General features: G+C 37.1%; 1 protein-coding gene across 6 annotated transcripts in view; it reads right to left on the bottom strand.

Moving 5' to 3' along the window:
• The window catches only part of DENND4A (DENN domain containing 4A), a 131,863-nt gene that overhangs the window by 29,888 nt on the left and 78,383 nt on the right, over nt 1–23,592 (bottom strand). For 2 of the 6 annotated variants that reach the window (XM_043555122.1, XM_043555124.1), the window contains exons 15-22: nt 12,410–12,543; nt 8,524–8,659; nt 7,955–8,161; nt 7,471–7,599; nt 7,069–7,210; nt 6,538–6,669; nt 4,014–4,130; nt 3,035–3,166 (exon numbers count right to left, since the gene is read on the bottom strand). In XM_043555122.1, the coding sequence (XP_043411057.1) occupies nt 3,035–3,166; nt 4,014–4,130; nt 6,538–6,669; nt 7,069–7,210; nt 7,471–7,599; nt 7,955–8,161; nt 8,524–8,659; nt 12,410–12,543 (1,129 nt within the window). The remainder of the gene's footprint in view (nt 1–3,034; nt 3,167–4,013; nt 4,131–6,537; nt 6,670–7,068; nt 7,211–7,470; nt 7,600–7,954; nt 8,162–8,523; nt 8,660–12,409; nt 12,544–23,592) is intronic. The other 4 variants (XM_043555123.1, XM_043555125.1, XM_043555126.1 and 1 more) reach the window with 2 other exon arrangements.

Raw genomic sequence — 23,592 nt, 5'->3', positions numbered from 1 at the left:
CAAAAAAAAATTTTAAATGTACCTTTCTTATATTTAATAATAAATTTATATTAATTCTACTAAGTTGATTAAGCAACAGTTACGCAATCGTGGTTGTACTAGATGACCTTGAGATTCTAAGACTTCTGCCTGTAAAAATGAAAAACAAAACAAAAAATGCTAAACCAAACCAAATAAAAGGCAGCTATGTTAGTTTTACCCCATATGTAAAAATTATTTTAAAAAGCTCTAAATCCTAGGACTATAGATATGGCTAAATAATTTTACCTTTGTTTTACATATGGTTTGCAAGTTTGTAACAGTCAAATGTGAATGGCTACTTTCTACTCAGAAACACTTTTCACTGCTTTTTGCCAAATTACTTAGATACCAAGGCTGAAAGCAGACATTTAGATTTCTGATCACCTTAATTGTTCTAATTATGTGTGAGTCTTCTCTAAAGCATTAGCCTAGGTATGGTATTGTTAACTATTCTTTTTATATGTTTATCCAACAGAATTAGTGTGCTATCACCAGGCAATTATTAAAAATGTGCCTTTTTCTTGCCATGTGATGTATTCATTTAACAGGATAGGAGATAAAAGTAATAATATAACAAGTAATAATATAATAAGCATATATCACTAACAAGGAAAATAGCATAACAGAAAGGTAAAATTTATTCTTTGCTTCTATATCACCTTATGATTAAGGACATAAAAAATAAAAAATATGCTTTCTTTTAATATTCTGAGAAATCTCCTGCCTGACAGATTATATATTATCAAAGACCTGGAGGAATTTTTAAAAAATGTTTATTATTGAGAGACAGAGAGAGAGCACGAGCAGGGGAGGGGCAGAGAGAGAGGGAGATACAGAATCTGAACCAGGCTCCAGGCTCTGAGTTGTCAGCACAGAGCCCGACGCAGGGCTCAAACTCACAAACCGCAAGATCGTGACCTTAGTTGGATGCCTAACCGACTGAGCCACCCAGGCACCCGACCTGAAGGAATTTTACAACCCAAAGACAGTACTCTGGGATTGCATTTAAATAGCTGTGTAAGGGTTCCCTTGCAAAGTCAGAACCATGCTACAGCCTGAAGGCAAATAAAGCTGGTTATCAAATTATACCAGGGGAGGGCAAACTATGCTTCTGAGCCAAATCTGGCCTGTTGACTGTTTTTGTACAGGCACCCCTGGTTTTTTCATTTTTCTTGTTTATTTATTTTTAAGAGAGAGAGAGAACACACATGGGGGAAGGGCAGAAAGAGAGGGAAAGAGGTAATCCCAAGCAGGATCCAAGCTCAGCGTAGAGCCTGGTGGGGAACTCAACCCCATCTCCGTGAGATCATGACCTGAGTCGATATCAAGAGTAGAATGCTTAACAAACTCAGTCACGCAGGCACCCCTGGTTTTTAGATTTTTAAAAGGTTGTAAAAATCACACACCCGCAAAGAAGATTAGGTGACAGAACTGTGTGTGACCTGCAAGGCCTAAAATACTATCTGGCTACTTACAGTTAAATTAGTCCAATCCTTGGTTCATATAAATGCTAAGGTCCACCAGACTATGCCGGATGCTTCATGCCTCTGACACAGAGCCACAAACTACGTAACTTCCTTGGACCAGGCAGTTCTGTGACATAATTCTGGCCAGTAATGTTAAAGCAGCAGTTTTTGAGGGTTTCTGGAAAAGTTTTTGCTTTCCTGATAAAAGGAGATAGATGTGGCTGGTGGTCCTATCATAGGCTTTTAAAACCTGACTTGTTCAGCAAAGACAGAAGTCAGACGATGAGTCAGCTGCTGATTACTTTGACAAAATGTCAGGATCAAAGGATGGTTTACAATCATATTAAAACAGCAAGGTCATAAAAGCAGATCTTAGGAAAAAGGCAAGCATGAATAGATGGTAATGGAAGAACTACAGAGCAAAGACTACCAAAGGCAAGGTATTAAGAGTTATAATTAGACAATGACTAGGAGGGACTAAATGGTGGTGAGGCAATTCCACAATGCCAATGAAACAAATGTTAACATTTTAGTTTTAACAATTATCTAATAAAGAAATGCAAAGTAAGATGGCTATAGATCATTTAACATTTTTTTTGATAGCTAGAGCAGGGGCGCTGCAAACTTTTTCTGTTGAGAGACAGTACATGTTTTGTTTTTTAAAAAAATTTTTTAACAACTATTTATTATTGAGAGACAGAGAGAGACAGAGCACAAGCAGGGGAGGGGCAGACAGGGGCAGGGAGACACAGAATCTGAAGTAGGCTCCAGGCTCCGAGCTGTCAGCACTGAGCCCAATGCAGGGCTCGAACTCACGGACTGTGAGATCATGACCTGAGCTGAAGTGGGATGCTTAACCGACTGAGCCACCCAGGCGCCTCTCCCCCAAAAATGATTTGATGAAAATTTGTGAGACCAAGTATTATCCCAAATCCTAAACACTCTTTTCCATTAATTAGGTGATAACTTATATGACCTGTCAACAGTCAGAATATGCCCTAGTCTTCTCATCTATAAAAGAGCGCTTATATCCTCTCTCCTTAATCTAAGCATTGTTCTATTAACAAATACAAAATAATATGTAAAAAGTACTCTGAAAAGAAAAAAAATATTAGGTATTATTATCTAAACTATCTGGAAGACTATCCTCTTGCTTCTGAGAAAACAGGGACAATAATGAAGATTAAAGAACTATAGGCTTCAGGGGCTCCTGGATGGCTCAATTAAGTGTCCGACTCCCAATTTTGGTTCAGGTCATGATCTCATGGTTTGTGGGATCAAGCCTCATGTCAGGCTCTGCACTGACAGCCCGGAGCCTGCTTGGGATCCTCTCTCTCCCTTTCTGCCCCTTTCCCGCTCGTGCTCACTCTCTCACTCTCAAAATAAATAAACAAACTTAAAACAACAACAACAAAAAGAACTATATGCTTCATCTAAAAACTGGTAAGTGTAAGGTACCCTCAGATGGATCATCTCACTTGCTCCCACTTCCCCCTTCCAGAAAGTCCATCATTCCAAACTCAAAAGATGTGTACTGTTCAACTTACCAGAGCCTTCTTCTGATATTTTATCAGCACCATTGTTACTGGTGCCACTGGGGCGAACTATACTGGAAGAACTTTGATAATTAAGCTCAGGAAGACAATCAGCACTTCCTTTTGCACTCTCGCTCTCTGATACTGTAAAGATTAAAATGAAATCATTAAGATAAAAGCTATGTACTTCATAGAAGGCATAAAGAGAAGAAGCTTTTGGTTCTAAATATTTCTATCTTTAAAAAAATTTTTTTTTAAATATTTATTTATTTTTGAGAGAGACAGAGACAGAGCAAGAGTGGGGAAGGAGCAGAGAGAGGAAGACACAGAATCTGAAACAGGTTGCAGGCTCTGAGCTGTCAGCACAGAGCCCGACGCGGGGCTCGAACTCACGAACTGTGAGATCATGACATGAGCCAAAGTCAGACGCCCGACCAACTAAGCCACCCAGGCACCCCTAAATATTTCTATCTTAAAATAGGTGATTAGAAAATACCAAACACCTCTACATCTATTTGTCAATCACAAGTACATGATTCCAGTTATTTGAGGCCTCAAGACGTGTATCAAATTACTAAGTACTGGTCATGTGTGAGGTCCACACATTTTGTATTTCTTTTTGGTTGTGAAACACTGCTTTTGATGGAGGTGGGCAAAGGGGAAAAATAGAAGTCACAGACCATTAACAAAGCATTACACAAAAATATTGTTAAACCTTAGAAAAGAGCCACTGTTTGAAGAAATATATATATTTGTACTACGAGAAGAGAATTTGACTGGAGAGTGTTGTGCCACTGAGACGAGACACTTTACACATAAAGTATTTGTGTGTCGGAACATTAGGTGGTGAAGAGAGCCTGTAATGTGAGGAAAGAGGAGTTATAATGGGAACTTGGAAAATAAAATTAGTACTTTTATACTTGAAGCCACTTGTGTTTTCCGTTAATAGACGTGCACAAATTTATACAATATCAACTTAAATAATACCTACGGGAACTAGAATCACTCCCTTTCTTATCTTTTTCTTCTTGAATTTCTTCAGTAGATATACCCCCTCTTCTAACTTCATCCTTAGATAATGAATTATACCCAAGATCAGACTGGCCACCTAGGAAAAAGAGAAAAAAAAAAGAAACAAAAACCCTCTGCTGTTTATCATAAGCTTCTTTAGTGAGAACAACTGGATTTAGGAGCAACACACTAGTGTTTAGACTTACTGATGAGAAATTTTCCGGATAACTTACAATTGAAAGCATTATTTTGTCAGCCCCCCTCTTCCATCTCTACTAATGCAAGAAAGGGATGATCGCAAAGTAACATTTCTGGCTCCACACTGCAGTCAAAAGAGACTATGTACATTCACACTACTGTCCGGGATCCTAAAGGTACAGACTATCCAGATGTTCTTTAAGCCCATGACCTTTCCAGGTTAAAGTCTAAGTTTCAGCTAAGCAATGGAGAAGAAAAATCTGCAGGGAATTCCTGACAGAACATTCACACGCAGATCACTGAAGCCAAATGTATAAATGATTCTACCCAAAAATCATTTAGGTTTGGGTTTATTTAAATTTATTGATAGGTAATTATTTTTCTGCAAGTTCAACGGAATAATTAGTGAATTGCACTTGAGTACAGATACATGGGAATGAGAAAAAAATGTGTCACTGTTAAGAAAAGCAAACCCTGCACTGATAGAAGAAAACTTCTAATACATTGCTGTTCAAGAAGTCCTCTGTAATTTTCAGCAAACTGTTTTCACTAGATTAGCATCAAAACACAAGGTTTTAAATCCTACTTCTCCATCTTAGGAGACACGATTTTAAGCAAACCACTCAACCTTTTGGTCTGGATTTCAAGTCTCCAGATTTATAACACACAAAGCAGTTATGACTATATGAGAGAGGCTATATATTGAACGCTTTTATAAACCTATAAAGAACTGTGTAAAGAAACTGTATTAAGTATCACTAGGTATTTACTTTAAAATTATAATTTTGAGGGGCGCCTGGGTGGCGCAGTCGGTTAAGCGTCCGACTTCAGCCAGGTCACGATCTCGCGGTCCGTGAGTTCGAGCCCCGCGTCAGGCTCTGGGCTGATGGCTCAGAGCCTGGAGCCTGTTTCCGATTCTGTGTCTCCCTCTCTCTCTGCCCCTCCCCCGTTCATGCTCTGTCTCTCTCTGTTCCAAAAATAAATAAACGTTGAAAAAAAAATTTAAAAAAAAAATTATAATTTTGAGGGTTTTTTTTTTGTTTCTAATCAAACTTTTGGCTCCATTTCCACAGAAAATACAAATTTAAAAATATGAAGATGATCATGATGGAAATTCATGCTTTTGTTAGATTTTGCAATGCTTTAAAATAAACTTTTCAAAAGCCACACTTAAAAACAAAAGATAGAGGGGCCTCTGGTCGGCTCAGTCAGAAGAAGGTGCGACTCTTGACCTTAGGGTTGTGAGTTCGAGCCCCACGTGGGGTGTAGAAATTACTGAAATACAAATAAAACTAAAAAATAAAATTGATTTCTTCATTTTTAAGAGAGAATGCCTGAAGATGACTACTATACCCGGATTAATTCATATCGCATGATCAAAATATAAAACCAGCCAAGTAAGAACAACTATGAAAATTACACTGCAACACAATTTGCTTACATTCATTACTCTTAAAAGTAGGCATAAAAGGAGACAGACCAAAATAATGTTACCATATGTAGAGAAAGAAGCCTTCATATTTTGTTATTAATGCTCAGATTTTTAATTTAAAATTTCTGTCTGTTAAGAGGTGGCTCTTACACTATGCACAAAAGTCATGTATCTTTTTTAAATGTACTAATGAAAAGAACAGAATTACTCAACAAATTTCAGTGTGTCAGTTTTAATTCTTAGAGGAAGATTATGTACAAATCTGATATTTTAAGGAAATTAATGGCATCTTCAGTGCTAGAAGACTACAAGCTCTATATATATTTGAAAAGTTTTTTATAATGCCTTTTTATTTTACTATAGTATAAGACTCACAAGAAGCTGGCAAAATAATACAGTCCGGAGAGTTCCTGTGTACTGTTTACCCAGCTTCTCTCAATGATACTATCTGACATGAAATATAATACACTGTTAAAACCAGGAAGTTGATGTTGATATGTACTATTAACTCAGATCAGGGCTATAAAGTTTCTCTTTAAAAAAACCTCTAATAACATTTTCACAATTACAAGGAAGATTTTATCCTTAAAAAATTACATGATAAAGATACCTGTGTGCTATCCAGAGTTAATTGGATTATCATCAGCTAAATACTTGAATAAACTCTCACACTTTTATTTCTATTCAAATAAAGAATGAATAAAACAGCATGTAATTATTAAACACAGTATCAAACCAAATGCCTATCATATAAAATTAAAAAGTAACAGTTAACTTAAATACATCATTGAAAATTAAAATCTAAAAAAGACAGACGAGCAAATCTAGTTTGTAAAATGTACTGTAATAAATGTATACATAAGCACACACAAACCTGTACTAGATCTATCATCAGTAGCATATACTTTGATTAAACCTGTATTAAAAGGTGCCTGCTCCACAGTTTGTGTCCCATGACCACTATCCATGCTGCCATGACTAATAGCATCCAGGTCACTGCCATCTGCTTAAGAACACAATGTGACAGCATTTTACTACTCAGGGAGATACCAAAAATACACATTAGTTGTTGCTCAAGCTAATAATCCACTAATACTGAACATGAAATGTGCCACATAATTAGCAAAATACAACTATACCAACTATAACTATTGTGAATTATTACTGAACACTAAAGCAAGATCACCAGAGCTTCATAATTTAATAGTTCCAGGAAAAAAGTGAAATTTGGTGTTTTTCAAAGGGGAATATACTCTAATATTAGAATTTGCTTAATGGCAATAAAAACTAGAAAACATTAAATATTTTGAAACTATGTAAAATTTCTAAAGAAATGTAAAGTGTAACTAGTCAATGATTTTTTTTTAAAGTAAAACATATACATCCTTTAAGAACCTTTAATTACCTGAGAGAGTTGTTTGTGATAAGTGTGCGTGTTTCTTTAAAGCTCTTTTGAACTGTGCTACTCCTAAAACAACGTTTCTTACTTTTGTCCAAAGAAAATAGCCACTACGACTTCTTGAGGGCCAAGTACTTTCCAGAACAGCCTATGCATTCAACAAAATAAAATAATTAGTAAAATAATATTGATAATTGAGTGTACATTGGCTTTATAGTTAAGCTAAAGAAGATCTAAATAGATTGTATAACACAAAATAGAATAAAAAATCTTATCTGGTTTACAAAATATACTTTAGTACTCCAAAATTAATGCCAAACAAGGCCTGAATCAATGATTTTTGCCAATAAATTAAGGTTGTATAATCACAAAAGTTATACTTTTTCTCCACTAAATCAAAGTAATTACCTTATTATAATAACCATAAGTAATGGCATTGGGGTCAATACCAGCTTTCTGCATTTCGAAAAGCACTCGAACTGCAAGCACGGGCTGATCATACTGTCCACAGAGCTGCATGAGAATGCGGTAGCACACCTGAAACACAAAACGCAGAGTGTACAGAAACAAAGTACGCATGAACATAAATCCAAAATAAAGTAATGCTTTTTATTTCATTTCTTACAGTTGCTATTGTTTTTCCCGTTTTTAAGTTTTTAAAATAATGCGTTAAAAAACATGTTTAAAATACATTTATTACTTTTTTTAAGTTTATTTATTTATTTTGAGAGACAGAGAAAGAGAGAACCAGGTAGGCTCTGCACTGTCAGCACAGAACCTGCTACAGGACTCGGACTCACCAACCGTGAGATCACAGCCTGAGCTGCAGTTGGATGGTTAACCAACTGAGCCACTCAGGTGCCCCTAAAATGCACTTGAAAAAAACTGTTACCTCATCAGGGGGATCCATCTTCTTTGACTGCATTTTTTTAAGCACATCATATGCTGTTTTCAGGGCCCTGACTTTTGAATGACATACTTTCACATAAGCTGGCAGACAAATAAACCATAGTCCGTAACAGTGACGCAGTAGACACCTAGACCACATTTGGGGAATGGAAGAATACTTCTTGGCAATTTTATGGGCTGATTTAATTTCCTAGAAAAACAATGCAAGGATCTCATTAATAAATATACACATTTAAGTATTCTTATTTATTAACTGAATGCTGAATAAGGGCAGGTCATATGCTTTTATAATATTTCGCTCACAAAATCTGTCTGTAATTACTATATAGTCAAGCCTCTGCTTGAATGTGTATTATAAGATGTGTAAAATAAAATTCTAAGATAGGAAAATTAGTTAATGTTTTGAAGTCACATTACTATGAATTCAGGACGCCTTGCGGAGCATGATAACCTACTCATATATACGGGGCAGTAAAATATATTAAGAAAGAGTATCACATTAATTTTGTTCTAATACTTGAATATATGAAAAGCGCAAAATTGTCAAAGTACCTGTTTTGTTCTTCTGAACATGGGAGAAGGGCTACTAGGACTACTTGATTTTGAAGGCAATTTGTTCTTTCGTGTTTGTAGAAATCCTTCAGGTCTCTCAAATAAATTGTTTCTAAGAACTGGAAATCCATTATAGCTGTTTTTGAAAAGAAAAAAAAATCTCAAGCACACATAGATGATCATACTGGTTACAATCTAAAAAATATTCTGACCAATATTTTAACTATTTTTCTCCATCAGACAATGCTATACACTTAACAAATATTCACGCTAATGTTGCCTTGTAATAGTCAAACACAAACTCAAGTATATATTTTAGAGCTAAAAAAGCAAAATATATTTAAATTTTGTTGAACTTGACATCAAACCCTAAAGTAAATCAAGCAAGCTTTGTAAGTTAGTATTCATGTAGATACACAGCAAACATATCAGATAATATGATGGTAAAAGGTCCACCAAATCAATATGCTCTCAGACAGGACAGTCATTAAAATCACTGCTTTAGATTAAAATATTATTGTTAAACTGTCCCCTTAAAAAGATACAAATAACGTATTAGTGCTCCAGGACAAACATATTATTATGAATTGGTTTATCACGTTAGTTAAGTAGGTTTAGGCCCTCATTTATGAGAAAGAAAATTGAAGAGGTTGGAGAAGAAGAAAAGATTAGAATGAGTGGCTCTATGAGGAGGTGGGCCTAATGTGGGTGCCAGAGCAAAGTATTTTGGGAATTTAAAAGGTAGCGGCAGCTAGGAAAAAGACATGCTTTTAAAAAAAATTTTTTTTTCAACGTTTATTTTATTTTTTGGGACAGAGAGAGACAGAGCATGAACGGGGGAGGGGCAGAGAGAGAGGGAGACACAGAATCGGAAACAGGCTCCGAGCCATCAGCCCAGAGCCTGATGCAGGGCTCGAACTCACGGACCACGAGATCGTGACCTGGCTGAAGTCGGACGCTTAACCGACTGCGCCACCCAGGCGCCCCGAGACATGCTTTTGAAAAGAGTAGAAGAAGCCCCTGAGCATCACAATGAACCTACTTTAAAATCTTCCTAAGGGCATACAAATAGTTTCAATTAACTGAGAAAACCAGTTATAATAAAAGATAGTAAACTATATCTATTATACATTACTATAGGCAAATTCAGTAAAATGAAAAAATATTGATAAATATTGAATGTTAAGTAGGAATAAAATAGCAAAGAAGTTCAGGAAAACTATGCCCCTTAAAAAATTCATTGTATGTACATGTGTGATAATGAGACCATTCTGTGTGTCTTATGGAAACTTGCTTACTACCTTATCATTTTACACAGACAATGTAAGAATATGAGTCACCTCTCACTAAGAGGACCCACTGTACTCATTAAAGACATTTAAGTTGTTTTTCCAATGATTGGTATGATTACACCAGAATTACACTGTTAGTCTCAATTCAAAGAGTGACTTAGACTCTTTAAAAAATAGAAACTTTCCAAGCTAAGCAATTTTTTATTAAAGTAAATCTAAAAGTTAAATTTTGAAAAAGTTAAAAGCAAATCATAAAAAAACAAAACTTTATTAGTGAAACATGTCTCCCCACAAAAGTCTTGGAAGTATAATGTACCAAAGGGATCAAAGAAATGAGATCTTGGGGCGCCTGGGTGGCGCAGTCGGTTAAGCGTCCGACTTCAGCCAGGTCACTATCTCGCGGTCCGTGAGTTCGAGCCCCGCATCAGGCTCTGGGCTGATGGCTCAGAGCCTGGAGCCTGTTTCCGATTCTGTGTCTCCCTCTCTCTCTGCCCCTCCCCCGTTCATGCTCTGTCTCTCTCTGTCCCAAAAATAAATAAACGTTGAAAAAAAAATTAAAAAAAAAAAAGCAATGAGATCTTGTTTAGAAAGAAAAAAAAAGTGAGAAAGAAATTAGGAGAGAGATTTTGAACACCTTTGACAAAAGGCAGAATTTTAAAAAGTGATCTGAGCAACATCATCAACAGACAAAAAGTAAGGGCAGGAGCCAAGTGGCCTACGAATTAACTGACATTCACAAACACCTGTTGCACCACTTTTTTGTCTGTAAAAGGAAGAATTTAATCCGAGTTACAAATAAGGATGTTCTGAAAAATCCTTTTTCAATGAAAATAAACTATGACCTAATGAGTGATAGATGTGAAATGGCTTTAAAGTAAGAAAATATTATTGGAGAAAGAAATCATTTATTATCTAACACGAAATATCAGGGGCGCCTGGGTGGCTCAGTCGGTTAAGCGTCCGACTTCGGCTTAGGTCATGATCTCACGGTCCGTGAGTTCGAGCCCCGCGTCAGGCTCTGTGCTGGCAGCTCGGAGCCTGGAGCCCGTTTCAGATTCTGTGTCTCCCTCTCTCTGACCCTCCCCCGTTCATGCTCTGTCTCTGTCTCAAAAATAAATAAACATTTAACAAAAAAATTAAAAAATAAATAAATAAATAAAACGAAATATCAGTTTAGGGGCACCTGGATGGTTCAATTGGTTAAGTGACTGACACTTAATTTCAGCTCAGGTCATGTTCTCACCGTTCCTGAGATTGAGCCCCGAGTTGGGCTCTGCACTGGCAGCTCAGAGTCTGCTTGGGATTCTCTCTCTTCCTCTCTCTCTGTCCCTCCCCAACTCTCTCTGTCTCTCAAAATAAATAAATAGGGGCACCTGGGTGGCTTAGTCAGTTAAGCTTCCGACTTTGGCTCTGGTCTTGATCTCATGGTTTGTGGGTTGCAGCCCCACGTCAGACTTTGTGCTGACAGCTCAGAGCCTGGATCCTGCTTTGGATTCTGTGTCTCCCTCTCTCTCTGCCCCGCCCCTGCTCATGCTCTGTCTCTCAAAAATAAATAAACATAAAAAATTAAAAAAAAATTTTTTTTAAATGTTAAAGAATAAATAAATAGGGGTGCCTGGATGGCTAGGTCAGTTAAGCATCTGACTTTGGCTCAGTTCATGATCTCGCGGTTTGTGGGTTCAAGCTCCTGCATCGGGTGAGTTCAAGCCCACTTTTGACTCCACATTCTCTCTTCCTCTCACTCTGCCCCTCGTGGGATTCTCTCTCTCCCCCTCACTCACTTGCATGCTCTCTCTCTCTCAAAAATATAAATAAATAAATACATACATACATACCATTTATTAGAAGGAAAGACCATTCTAAGTAAAAATAAATGCATACTGGAAACCACCTCTAGTAGATAACAAGTGTATGTGCATAATATACATCTAGATACATAGATGATAATATATCTAACTCTATCATAACCCTATCTCAGAACTTTCCTCTCTTTTCCACTAGACTTGAAAGCAGTAAACAATGTATCATTCAAGTCTATGTCCCAAGCACTCAGCAGTGTCTGAATAAACTTCCTGAATTAACAACGATCAATTCCCAATAGTTCTGTATTTCCACAGCTTAAAAGAAAAACTCACAAAAAAATTAATAGCCTAAAAAATTATATTGTCAAAATCAAGGCCACAAATATTGACTCTATATCAATTTTTGTAAACAGATTACATTAATCAATATGTGTGTGGGGAAGGGGATGAAAGGGAGGAAATCAGCTTTAGTGAGAAACAAAAATCAAAATCTATAATAAAAGCGCTGCATTTTGGTGGGGTGAGTCCTAACTGAATTTAGCCAACATTTATGAGAACAGATACTTATGTAGATATATAGAGCTTCCCAAGTCTAGATTATGCAAAATTATAATTCTTTTCTTTTTATACCTCAAAACTTAATAATGGATGTGGGATAAGCTTGCTTACCACCTAAAAATTAGGAATCTGTAAAGTTTGGATTTTTGAAAATACCACAGTCCTTAGAAAGCTACGTCACAGATGATGGATTGCTTCTCTCTTTCAATCTCAAACATTCTGCCTCTTGAATACCTGTACTGTAAAGGGGGTTCTTCACCATTGGGTAGATGGGGGATCTCAGGTGGTGTTACAAAAACAGTATGTTCACTTTTGAAAGATTCATCCAGTTCTATAAGTCGCATTTCACCACTCTTGTCCATATCCACCTGAAAAAGTTTAAAAAACATACATTAAAACAATACATTGGTTAGCCAAGAGTTTGTCTATGGGGAATGGTTAAATAAACCATTTACATAACTGGATACTAAAGAGCTATTAAGAAGAAAAAAAAAAGCAAGTTCTCGATGCACCACTAAACAAGACTTCCAAGATAATTAAATAATAAGGTGTAGAACACTGTATATAGTGTACTGTCTTTTGAGTAAGAGAGAAAACTAAAACCACATATTCATATTTTTGTTTGTATTCACATAAGGAAATATTAAAGAATATTATGAAAAGCAATTACCTGTATGGGGGAGGGGAGATGAACAGAATGGACAAGGATGGGATAGGACCCACATTTCCCAATGTGTACCTTTTTATATTATTTTGCATTCTGAATCATGAGAATGTACTCAAGAAGTAATATTTTTAAAAATCCTCAAATACATGTGGGTATTTGTTGAGAATAGTGGGATCTTTGTTTAATTTATACTCAATATAACATATTTCCCTAAGTTCTTCCAGTTTAGGTGGAAGCATAACGGAGTTAAAATTCCAGTCATGTCAGTATTAAAAGTACTGTAGGAGTATAATGTCCCCTAGATACTCTATGGCAAGGTAATAGTAAAAAAACTGAAAACAGAGTCCAAATTGCCCAAAAGGAGCTCGTAAACCAAAAAGCACACATCAACATCAATTGGAAAAAAAACAAACAAGAAAACCAAGATGTCATACGTATCACAAAAATAACCCACAGCACTTTATTAGGATGGAGAGAATATCATGTATCACTTGGAAATAAACGGGAGGACAAGAATTATTAACAAGTCAAATCTTTATTTTTAAAAAAATTTTAAGTTTTATTTATTTTTGAGAGAAAGACACATAGTGTGAGCGGGGGGAGGGACAGACAGTGAGGGAGACAGAATCTGAAGCAGGCTCCAGGCTCCAAACTGTCAGCACAGAGCTTGATGCAGGGCTCAAACTCATGAACAGCAAGATCATGACCTGAGCCAAAGTCAGACACTTAACCGACTGAGCCATCCAGGTGCTCCAACAAGTCAAATCTTTAAGATAAGGATTCAGGGCACAATCTACTAAAAAAGGACAGGGATAGCTTTTAAATTTTTCTAACTCTTATAAAAAAGTTAAACATTCAGAGTGTTCTTACATTAAGTGTTGGTTATAATTTCATAGTATTACATGCTGTAATCTCCAAGATTAAAGAATGTTTTTAATGGTATATCCGCAAAGTGAACTAAATAACGATAAAGATGGTGTAGAATAATGACATGAAAAAATGTTCACAAAATAATGACAGTTGAAAAAAAAAAGCATACTATATATATAGTACGATTCTAATTTTTAGGAGTGAATATATATGCCATATATAATACATATTTCTGTATATATGTGCACATATATACTTTTGTTCATTTCTCTCTCTCATACACACTCTTATCAAATGTTACCTCTGAGTAATGGTATTACTGCAATTACTTTTCTTCTTTATATTGTTCTCTTTCAGCTAAAAAATAATAAATATGTATTACTTAAAAAAATTTTTTTTAATGTTTATTTATTTTTGAGAGAGAGAGAGAGAGAGAGAGCATGAGCAGGGGAAGGGCAGAGAGAGAGGGAGACACAGAATCTGAAGCAGGCTCCAGACGCCGAGCTGTCAGTACAGAGCCTGACGTGAGGCTTGAACTCATGAACCATGAGATTATGACCTGAGCTGAAGTCGGACATTTAACTGACTGAGCCACCCAGGAGCTCCTAAATATGTATTACTTTTATTGGTTTTTCAAATATTACAAAAGTAATAAATGCTCAGAATAAAAACTTAAAGTAGAATATGTTGGAAGTCCTGCTTCAGATTCTGTGTCTCCCTCTCTCTCTAGCCCTACCCCTCTCACACTCTGTCTCTCAAAAAATAAACATTAAAAAAAAAAAAATGTCAGTGGAGGGAGGGGCAGGGAGAGAGGGAGACACAGAATCTGAAGCAGGCCCCTGATGTGGGGCTTGAACTCACAAACCGTGAGATCATGACCTGAGGCGAAGTTGGATACTTAACCAACTGAGCCACCCAGGCACCCCTAAAAAAAAAAAAAATACGTTGGAAGTTACCTATGTTTTCAAAAAACAGGCAAATGAATAAACTATGATAAATGGGTGGAAAATACAATCACTAAAAATTAAAATAGTAAAGATCACGTAGACTTCTGGTTAAGACAAATTAAACACAACAATTTACCTTCAATCCCTCTTGAAATCTCACCAAAATGAGAAGTAAGGGATTGAAAAAAAAAAAACCAACGAAGACATAATGAACTGGAGAGAGGACAGTAGCGCAGCTGGAGTTCAGAACATTTCAGAAGCTGCAAAGTAGACTGATGTGACCCGTGAAAGCTGAAAGCCACATCTCTGGCACTGGGGAGGGGATAAAGGAGAGAGCCAAAAAAGCAAGCCATTTGCTCTGTAGAGTCCCAGAAAGGTCGGGAATTAAAAGTGCTTGATGACCCGGAAGATTGCAGTACACATGGGGCGGAAGCAGGAGAATTAGTTAAAAGCCTGCATTCAAGGACTCCCAGATCCCTGACTCAGCCCAGTGCAGTTAGGCTACTACCTCTCCCCACTATGGCCCGAGATGAGGTTGAGTCTTTTTACGTGAACGAGAGGGACTCTAGACTTGAAGATATCAGGCAGAGCTGTGGGAGATGAAGGAGGTTAATAAAACAGGTGAAGTGAGTAAAAGCCTACATGTTACAACAAGGGAAAACCTCAGTTACCTTCCCCACTGAGCTGGGAGAATACTGGCAGTCAGGCTGACAGTCCTCAGGCTAAAGACTGTAGATACCTCTCGGGGAAACTAAAATAGCCTAAAAGAAAAGAATTACAGACACTGCTCAAATAGGGCAGTGAATGAATGAATAGCTGAGTTCCTCTATGATCATCAATCTCATACCTAAGGAAGCTCCAAGTTTGAGCTTCCCAGAAAAGCTCCAATGAGTTCTTTGTTCCTCATTGAAATACCAACCAAAGATCACATGAGGAAAGCCAATCACTTGGAGGACAAAACAAGCAAATATTAAAAGTAACATCTGAGTAAAAAATAGACACAGTGCAGGAGGAAAAAAACCCTTCAAAACAACTAAAACAAATAAGTCTACATCCATGATAAGAAGATGGTATGAAGAAGAGATGTAACAAAAATTACAAATATGATAGCAGAAATAAAAAGTAGATTATAAAGGATGAAAGATAAACTTTAGGAAATCTCCCAGAAAGTGGAGATGAAAAACAGAGAGACAGAAAATGGGATGAAAAAATATAAGAAAATTAAGAGGATCAGGATAGGAAGGCCAACATCTACACAACACATACTTCAGAAAAGGGAACCAAAGAAATGGAGGAATGAAAGGGGATGCAGGAAAACTGCCCAGAATCTGAAGAAAATGGGTCCACAGAGTAAGTAGAAGGGACTGCATGTGTTCAACTCAGTGAAGAAAAGCCATCTACCAGGCATATCCTTGTGCAACTTTAGTAGAGTATCAAGGATCTTAAATGCTTTCAGAGAGAAAAAGAGATCAGGTATAAAAGGTCAGAAACGAACATGGCATTAGACCAGATGTTATTCTCAAAAGTAACAATCAAAGCTAGAAGACTTCAAAATTTTACTTCCAACCAAATTAGCAATCAAATCTTAGGGGAGAATAAAGAAATTTACAGACAAGTAGGGCATCAAAAAATGTGTATCTCCCACATACTCTCTCTCACTAAGCTACCAGAATTTGTGCTCCACCATTAAAAGGAAATATGCCAAGAAAGAAGTTATTGAAGCCAGAAAGCAGGGGTACCAACTCCGAAGAGAAATCAATATAAGTCCCAAGATGATGGTGAAGGAAAATCCCAGGATGACAGACTAGAAAGCAATCAGTTCAGATTGGAATACACATGGAAATTTCCAGTAAAAAAAAAATTAACGATATAGTGGAAAAATTGAGGTTAGATTTTTCACTTTTGTGAGTTTGGAAGAGTTTGGAGATGAATTAATAGTAGACATAAAACAAGAAATATAGCATTAACTTCAGAGAAAACAAAATCCATGCATGAAAGTAAATCTAATTACAATATATTACAAATTATACATATGTGGTCTAGCTGGGATTACATACAAAGTGACAGTAATATTAACACTGAACACCAGGACGCCTGGGTGGCTCAGTCAATTAAGGTTCGACTTCAGCTCAGGTCATGATCTCACCGTTCATGGGTTCGAGCCCCATGTCAGGCTCTGTGCTAGCGCCTTGGAGCCTGGAGCCTGCTACGGATTCTGTGTCTCCCTCTCTCTCTCTCTCTCTCTCTGCCCCTCCCCCACTCACGCTCTGTCTCTCTTTCTCTCTCTCTCAAAAACAAATAAACATTAAAACAAACAAACAAAAAACCACAAACACTGAACACCTCTTGACCAAAATTCATTATAATGACAGTGGGAGAATTCAGGTGGTATGGTAGATAAGACATTAATGTACAATACATAAAACAATAAACAATAATAAAATCACATTATTTGGAAATCTTAAGGTAAATGAAGAAATTGCTGAAAGAGAAAAGTAGTTGCCTTTGGGGAGTAGAAACTAGGGGCAGGAAGGAATGGGCCTGAAGCTTGGACAATTATCTGACTTTTTAAACTGTTATGTTTTGCTGTGTTAAAAATGAAAATCTCCTTTTATGAGATTTGGCAGTGATATTAAAAATGCTTATAATGGGGCGCCTGGGTGGCGCAGTCGGTTAAGCGTCCGACTTCAGCCAGGTCACGATCTCGCGGTCCGTGGGTTTGAGCCCCGCGTCAGGCTCTGGGCTGATGGCTCAGAGCCTGCAGCCTGTTTCCGATTCTGTGTCTCCCTCTGTCTCTGCCCCTCCCCCGTTCATGCTCTGTCTCTCTCTGTCCCAAAAATAAATAAACGTTGAAAAAAAAAATTAAAAAAAAAATGCTTATAAGGGGGCGCCCGGGTGGCTCAGTCGGTTGAGCATCTGACTTTGGCTCAGGTCATGATCTCACAGTTTGTGAGTTCGAGGCCGGCGTCAGGCTCTGTGCTGACAGCTCAGAGCCTGGAGACTGCTTCAGATTCTGTGTCTCCCTCTCTCTCTGACCCTCCCCCGTTCATGTTCTGTCACTCTCTGTCTCAAAAATAAATAAACATTAAAAAAAAAATTTTTTTTTAATGCTTATAAGATCTGGTTATGTAAAAAAATTAGGAAAGTATGTATGATAATTATGTAAAAAACACTGAAAGTAAATGTGAAATGGTATTAGGGTACCAGGCTTGCCAGAGTTTTTTCTCACTTTTATTTCCCACACTGTTTCTTCAATCATTTAATAAAAGTGTTAAAAATATTAAACTTTTAATAAAATCATAGAGCACCTGAGCCCTTATTAGCAAACTAACAATATTTTTAAAACATTAGGAATATGTCAATTATAACTCAAAATCATAGGTATGCCTAAGTAGGATACGGTGTCCATGGGCAACCCAAGAACAAATGAGAAGCTCTACCCACAAATATTTTATGCAGATGATATGTGGTTAATCTAATTACAAGGGCACCAATGATAATGAAAAAGAAGAGATGGACCAGAATGAAAAGGTTAAAACAAATACCTAAGGTCACTGGAAAGAAAGCTGGCAACCACTCCTGTCTCCATGATGGAACATTACAAGAGAACTGCTTGTTTATGGACATCATATGTTGTTATTTTATTATTATTTTTAAAATAATTTTTAAATGTTTATTTTTGAGAGAGGGAGAGGGAGGAAGGGACAGAGGGAGGGAGGGAGAGGGGCAGAGAGAGAGAGAGAGAAGGAGACATAGAATCCGAAGCAGGCTCTAGGCTCTGAGCTATCACCACAGAGCCTGATGTGGGGATTGAACTCATGAACTGTGAGATCATGACCTGAGCTGAAGTCAGACGCTTAACTGATTGAGCCACGCAGGTCCCCCCATGGACACAATATGTTTTTAAATTTTTATTTATTTATTTTTTAACAGCTTCTTCTTCTCCAGACCTGTGCCTACTTCCTACTCTCCAGCCATTTTGTTCACAAAGAAAAAACCTGTTTATGAGCACAACTGCTCTAATTCTCAGTATCATAAAGTCCATTAAAATATTAAAATTTTGCACCACAGATTCAGTACCTTGGGAAATGATATTTCTCTTAACTTGTATACCAATAAAATCTCATTTTAACATTATAAAAACAGCCATGCTATACATCCTACATGCATCAGTTGGCCATTTCTGTCTTTTGGAAAGCACAGTGATGTCTGCCCATTAGGAGAAAAAGAAATCCAACACCCATGGCAAGATAAAACTAAAAGAATTTTCATATTCTCTGCAAATTTTTTTTCCACATTAATATGCTCAGAAAACACTGCAGACAGATGCTTGGGAGACTAAGAAAAATCTTACCAGACTATCTGTTACACAAAACTGCCCTTAGTGGGGCACTTGGGTGGCTCAGTTCATTGAGCATCCAACTTTGGCTCAATTCATGTTCTCATGGTTTCTGAGTTCCAGCCCTGCATTGGGCTCGCTGCTGTAGGCAGTGATCCTCTGTCCCTGTCACTCTCTGCCCCTCCCCCATGCATGCTCTCTCAAACAAACAAACAGACAAAAATATGGCCAACTAATCTTTGACAAAGCAGGAAAGAATATCCAATAGAATAAAGACAGTCTCTTCAGCAAGTGGTGCTGGGAAAACTGGACAGTGACATGCAGAAGAATGAACCTGGACCACTTTCTTACACCATACACAAAAATAAACTCAGAAGGGATGAAAGACCTAAACATAAGACAGGAAGCCATCAAAATCCTCGAGGAGAAAGCAGGCAAAAACCTCTTTGATCTTGACCACAGAAACTTCTTACTCAACACGTCTCCAGAGGCAAGGGAAACAAAAGAAAAATGAACTACTGGGACCTCATCAAAATAAAAAGCTTCTGCACAGCGAAGGAAACAATCAGCAAAACTAAAAGGCAACCCATGGAATGGCAGAAGATAGTTGCAAACAACATATCAGATAAAGGGTTAGTATCCAAAATCTATAAAGAACTTATCAAACTCAACACCCAAAAAACAAATAATCCAGTGAAGAAATGGGCAAAAGACATGAATAGACACTTCTCCAGAGAAGACATCCAGATGGCCAACCAGCACATGAAAAAATGCTCCACATCACTCATCCTCAGGGAAATGCAAATCAAAACCACAAGGAGATACCGCCTCACACCTGTCAGAATGGCTAACATGAACAACTCAGGCAACAACAGATGTTGGCCAGGATGCAGAGAGAGAGGATCTGTTTTGCATTATTGGTGGGAATGGCAAGCTGGTGCAGCCACTCTGGAAAACAGTATGGAGGTTCCTCAAAAAACTAAAAATAGAACTACCCTACGACCCAGCAATTGCACTACTAGGCATTTATCCACGGGATACAGGTGTGCTGTTTCGAAGGAACACACACCCCCTAATGTTTATAGCAGCACTATCAACAATAGCCAAAGTATGGAAAGAGCCCACATGTCCGTTGATGGATGAATGGATAAAGAAGATGTGGTACATATATACAATGGAATATCATTCAGCAATCAAAAAGAATGAAATCTTACCATTTGCAACTATGTGGATGGAACTAGAGGGTGGATGGAACCACGTGGATGGAACTAAGCAAAATTAGTCAGAGAAAGACAAATATCATATGACTTCACTCATGTGAGGACTTTAAGAGACAAAACAGATGAACATAAGGGAAGGGAAGCAAAAATAATATAAAAACAGGGAGGGGGACACAACATAAGAGACTCTTAAATATGGAGAACAGAGTGTTACTGGAAGGGTTGCGGGAGGGGGGATGGGCTTAATGGGTAAGGGGCATTAAGGAATCTACTCCTGAAATCATTGTTGCACTATATGCTAATTTGGATGTAAATTTAAAAAGTAAAATAAAATAAAACATTAAAAAAAAAAAACCCAAACTGCCTTTAATTAAGCACAATCCTATAGGAACTGATTGTAAGAATTCAAAACATAATCATATGAAGAACACATGGTTCCTAAATTAGTCATAAATGAAACTTGTACAATTCTCACACATTGTTTTTCTTATTCCTATTCAGCATTACCCACTCTAGCTTTTTAAAGTTGGGCAAATGTGGGGCGCCTGGGTGGCTCAGTCAGTTGAGCCCACTTCGGCTCAGGTCGTGACCTCAAAGTTCATGAATTCAAGCCTTGTGTCGGGCTCTGTGCTGACAGCTCAGGGCCCAGAGTCTGCTTTGGATTCTGTGTGTGTCTCTCTCTCTGTCCCTCCCCTGCTTGTGTCCTGTTTCTGTCTCTCAAAACTGAATAAATATTAAAAAAAAAAAAAAAACTTAAAAAACAGTTGGGGAAATGTTTTCTGTTTGAATATGCTAAGATCAAAAGATATGTCTAATTCCTGTTCACTCTTAGTCATAGATTGACTTAGGTAGTCTCTCTCTCTCTCTCTATATATATATAATTAATAATATAATAATATATTATATATAATAATATAATATTATTAAATAAATATAACAAAAACATTTTATATATAATATATATGATATAAAATATTTATATATAAATATATAAAAGTAAATATTACTTTCCACAGCTAAATTGCCAAAAGTAAGAGGACCTATTCACTTAAAATATTAAGTTAAAAGGGGCACCTGGGTGGCTCAGTCAGTTAAGCATCTCTTGATTTCAGCTCAGGTCATGATCCTCAGTTTGTGAGATCAAGTCCTGCTTGGGATCCTTGCTCTCTCTCTCTCTCCCTCCCCCTGTCACTCTCTGCCCCCCTTCCATGCACACACTGGCACGCTTTTTCTCTATCAAAATTAATACATTTTGAAAAAAAAAAAGTCACCCAGGGGCGCCTGGGTGGCGCAGTTGGTTAAGCGTCCGACTTCAGCCAGGTCACGATCTTGCGGTCCGTGAGTTCGAGCCCCGCATCAGGCTCTGGGCTGATGGCTCGGAGCCTGGAGCCTGTTTCCGATTCTGTGTCTCCCTCTCTCTCTGCCCCTCCCCCATTCATGCTCTGTCTCTCTCTGTCCCAAAAATAAATAAACGTTGAAAAAAAATTAAAAAAAAAAAGTCACCCAAATAAGAACCCCAACATAAATGATTATTTTTTTAAGTTATTATTGATATTCAGGGGTGCCTGGGTGGCTCAGTCGGTTGGGCATCCAACTCTTGATTTTGGCTCAAGTCATGATCTCTTGGTTTGTGGATTTGAGCTCCACATCAGGTTCTCCCCACTGAGTGTGTAGCCTGCTTAGGATTCTCCCTCTCCCTCTCTCTCTCTCTCTCTCTCTCTCTGTCCCTCTCCTGTTCGCACACACACTCTCTCTCTTTCAAAATAAACAAACATTATAAAAATCTCAGGTATTACTGATATTCAGAAAACATTTGCAGACTAAAAGCAAGTACTAACTTGCTGTGTTGAGTATACTTAAATTGTGGTACTAAAATATGAAAGGTAGCAACAGTACTGCGTATTTACTATTTCAGAGAGTTCTGCTTAATGATACTAGAAATACAATGAACCTCTAAGTGTATATGAAGGTTATTAAGGTATATTTTGAATCTTGTGACATTTTGTTATTTTCTCTAATAAAAAACTTCCTTTGAATTATATAATAAAGCAACTACAACTATGTTTTAATGAGTTAATTTTCGGTGTTAATTTTCTTAGTCATTAAAATATTTAATTATAACGTGATTCCATTGGATCTTTTGTTGGATCTAGAGTTTGAATAGGTAAATAGCATTGCAGGAAAATAATCTGCCTAGAAACAATGGTTACACATTTAATGGGATTGGTTTTTCTCAACAGAACGTATATTCTTTGTGCAATTATTCTAACCATGTCCTGCACGGACTCTTATCAAGTAAATAGCAGGTGTCCTACTTTCAGAAATTCCTAGACAATATAAGGTAGTAATTATCAGTAATAAAATATCCTCCTCAGAACACGATGCCCTAGGTACCTAGGAAAAGTGTTATGTGTCTTACAATATTAATGAGTATTTTAAAAACCATGTGATATGGATACTACTGTATGAGTTCTTAGTTGAAATACAAACTTATGAACAAGGTGCACAAAATGAGTAAAAATAAAAGGGAACAATACAAGATTTCTGTCCTCTGCATAGTTAATTGAATTCCTACAACAAATTCAGTGTTCCCATGTGGATTAATCCATGTATTGGCTAAAGTATGCTATTACCCAATCTCTGATCGTGAGTTTAGTCCCTTATGATTCAGTTAGTTTGGCACAGGAAAAAACTGTTATACAAATGTATGCCACAGTTCACAAAGCAAGCTGAATTGCACATAAAGATGACCAGTGGAAGTCCAGCATCACAGGGGAAAAACATTCAAAGCGCATAATGCTAGTCAGAAACCCCACTTTTTAAAAAAAGCAGACTCCATGCCCAATGTGGGGCTTGAACTCACGACCCTGAGATCAAGAGTTGCATACTCTACCCACTGAGACAGCCAGGTGCCCCCAGAAATATCATTTTTACCTACAAAACCAACACAATTATTCCTATAAAAAAGGACTTAAAGAAAATATGTTTTAAAGCACACTTTTCTATTTACCACAGACCTTTCTATTTATTTATTCTTTCTATTAAGCACCAACTAAGGCAAACTTACAGATTTGATTAAGATAGTGAATAAACTACCAATCTATAAACTCAAATAAAAATCAGCAAAATATAAATAGACTCATAATGTTTTCTACTTTTCGGTTCATACTACACTACTCTGAACACTGTGAGATGTGCGTAATGATCTCTACTCACAATATGTTTTAAACATAGATAAGAAAACAACACAGAAAGACTAGATGACTCCACAAAAGTTACAAGTATAAGAGCTGGAACTCAGGTTGTCCTGATTCCCAATGCAGTGTTTTTCCTATTACATCTGGCATAGTCAGAATCATTTCTCATTTTTATAA

Source organism: Prionailurus bengalensis, chromosome B3 (genome assembly GCF_016509475.1).
Source record: "Prionailurus bengalensis isolate Pbe53 chromosome B3, Fcat_Pben_1.1_paternal_pri, whole genome shotgun sequence".
Lineage (NCBI taxonomy): Eukaryota > Metazoa > Chordata > Mammalia > Carnivora > Felidae > Prionailurus > Prionailurus bengalensis.
This window is presented reverse-complemented; position numbering and strand designations above follow the sequence as displayed.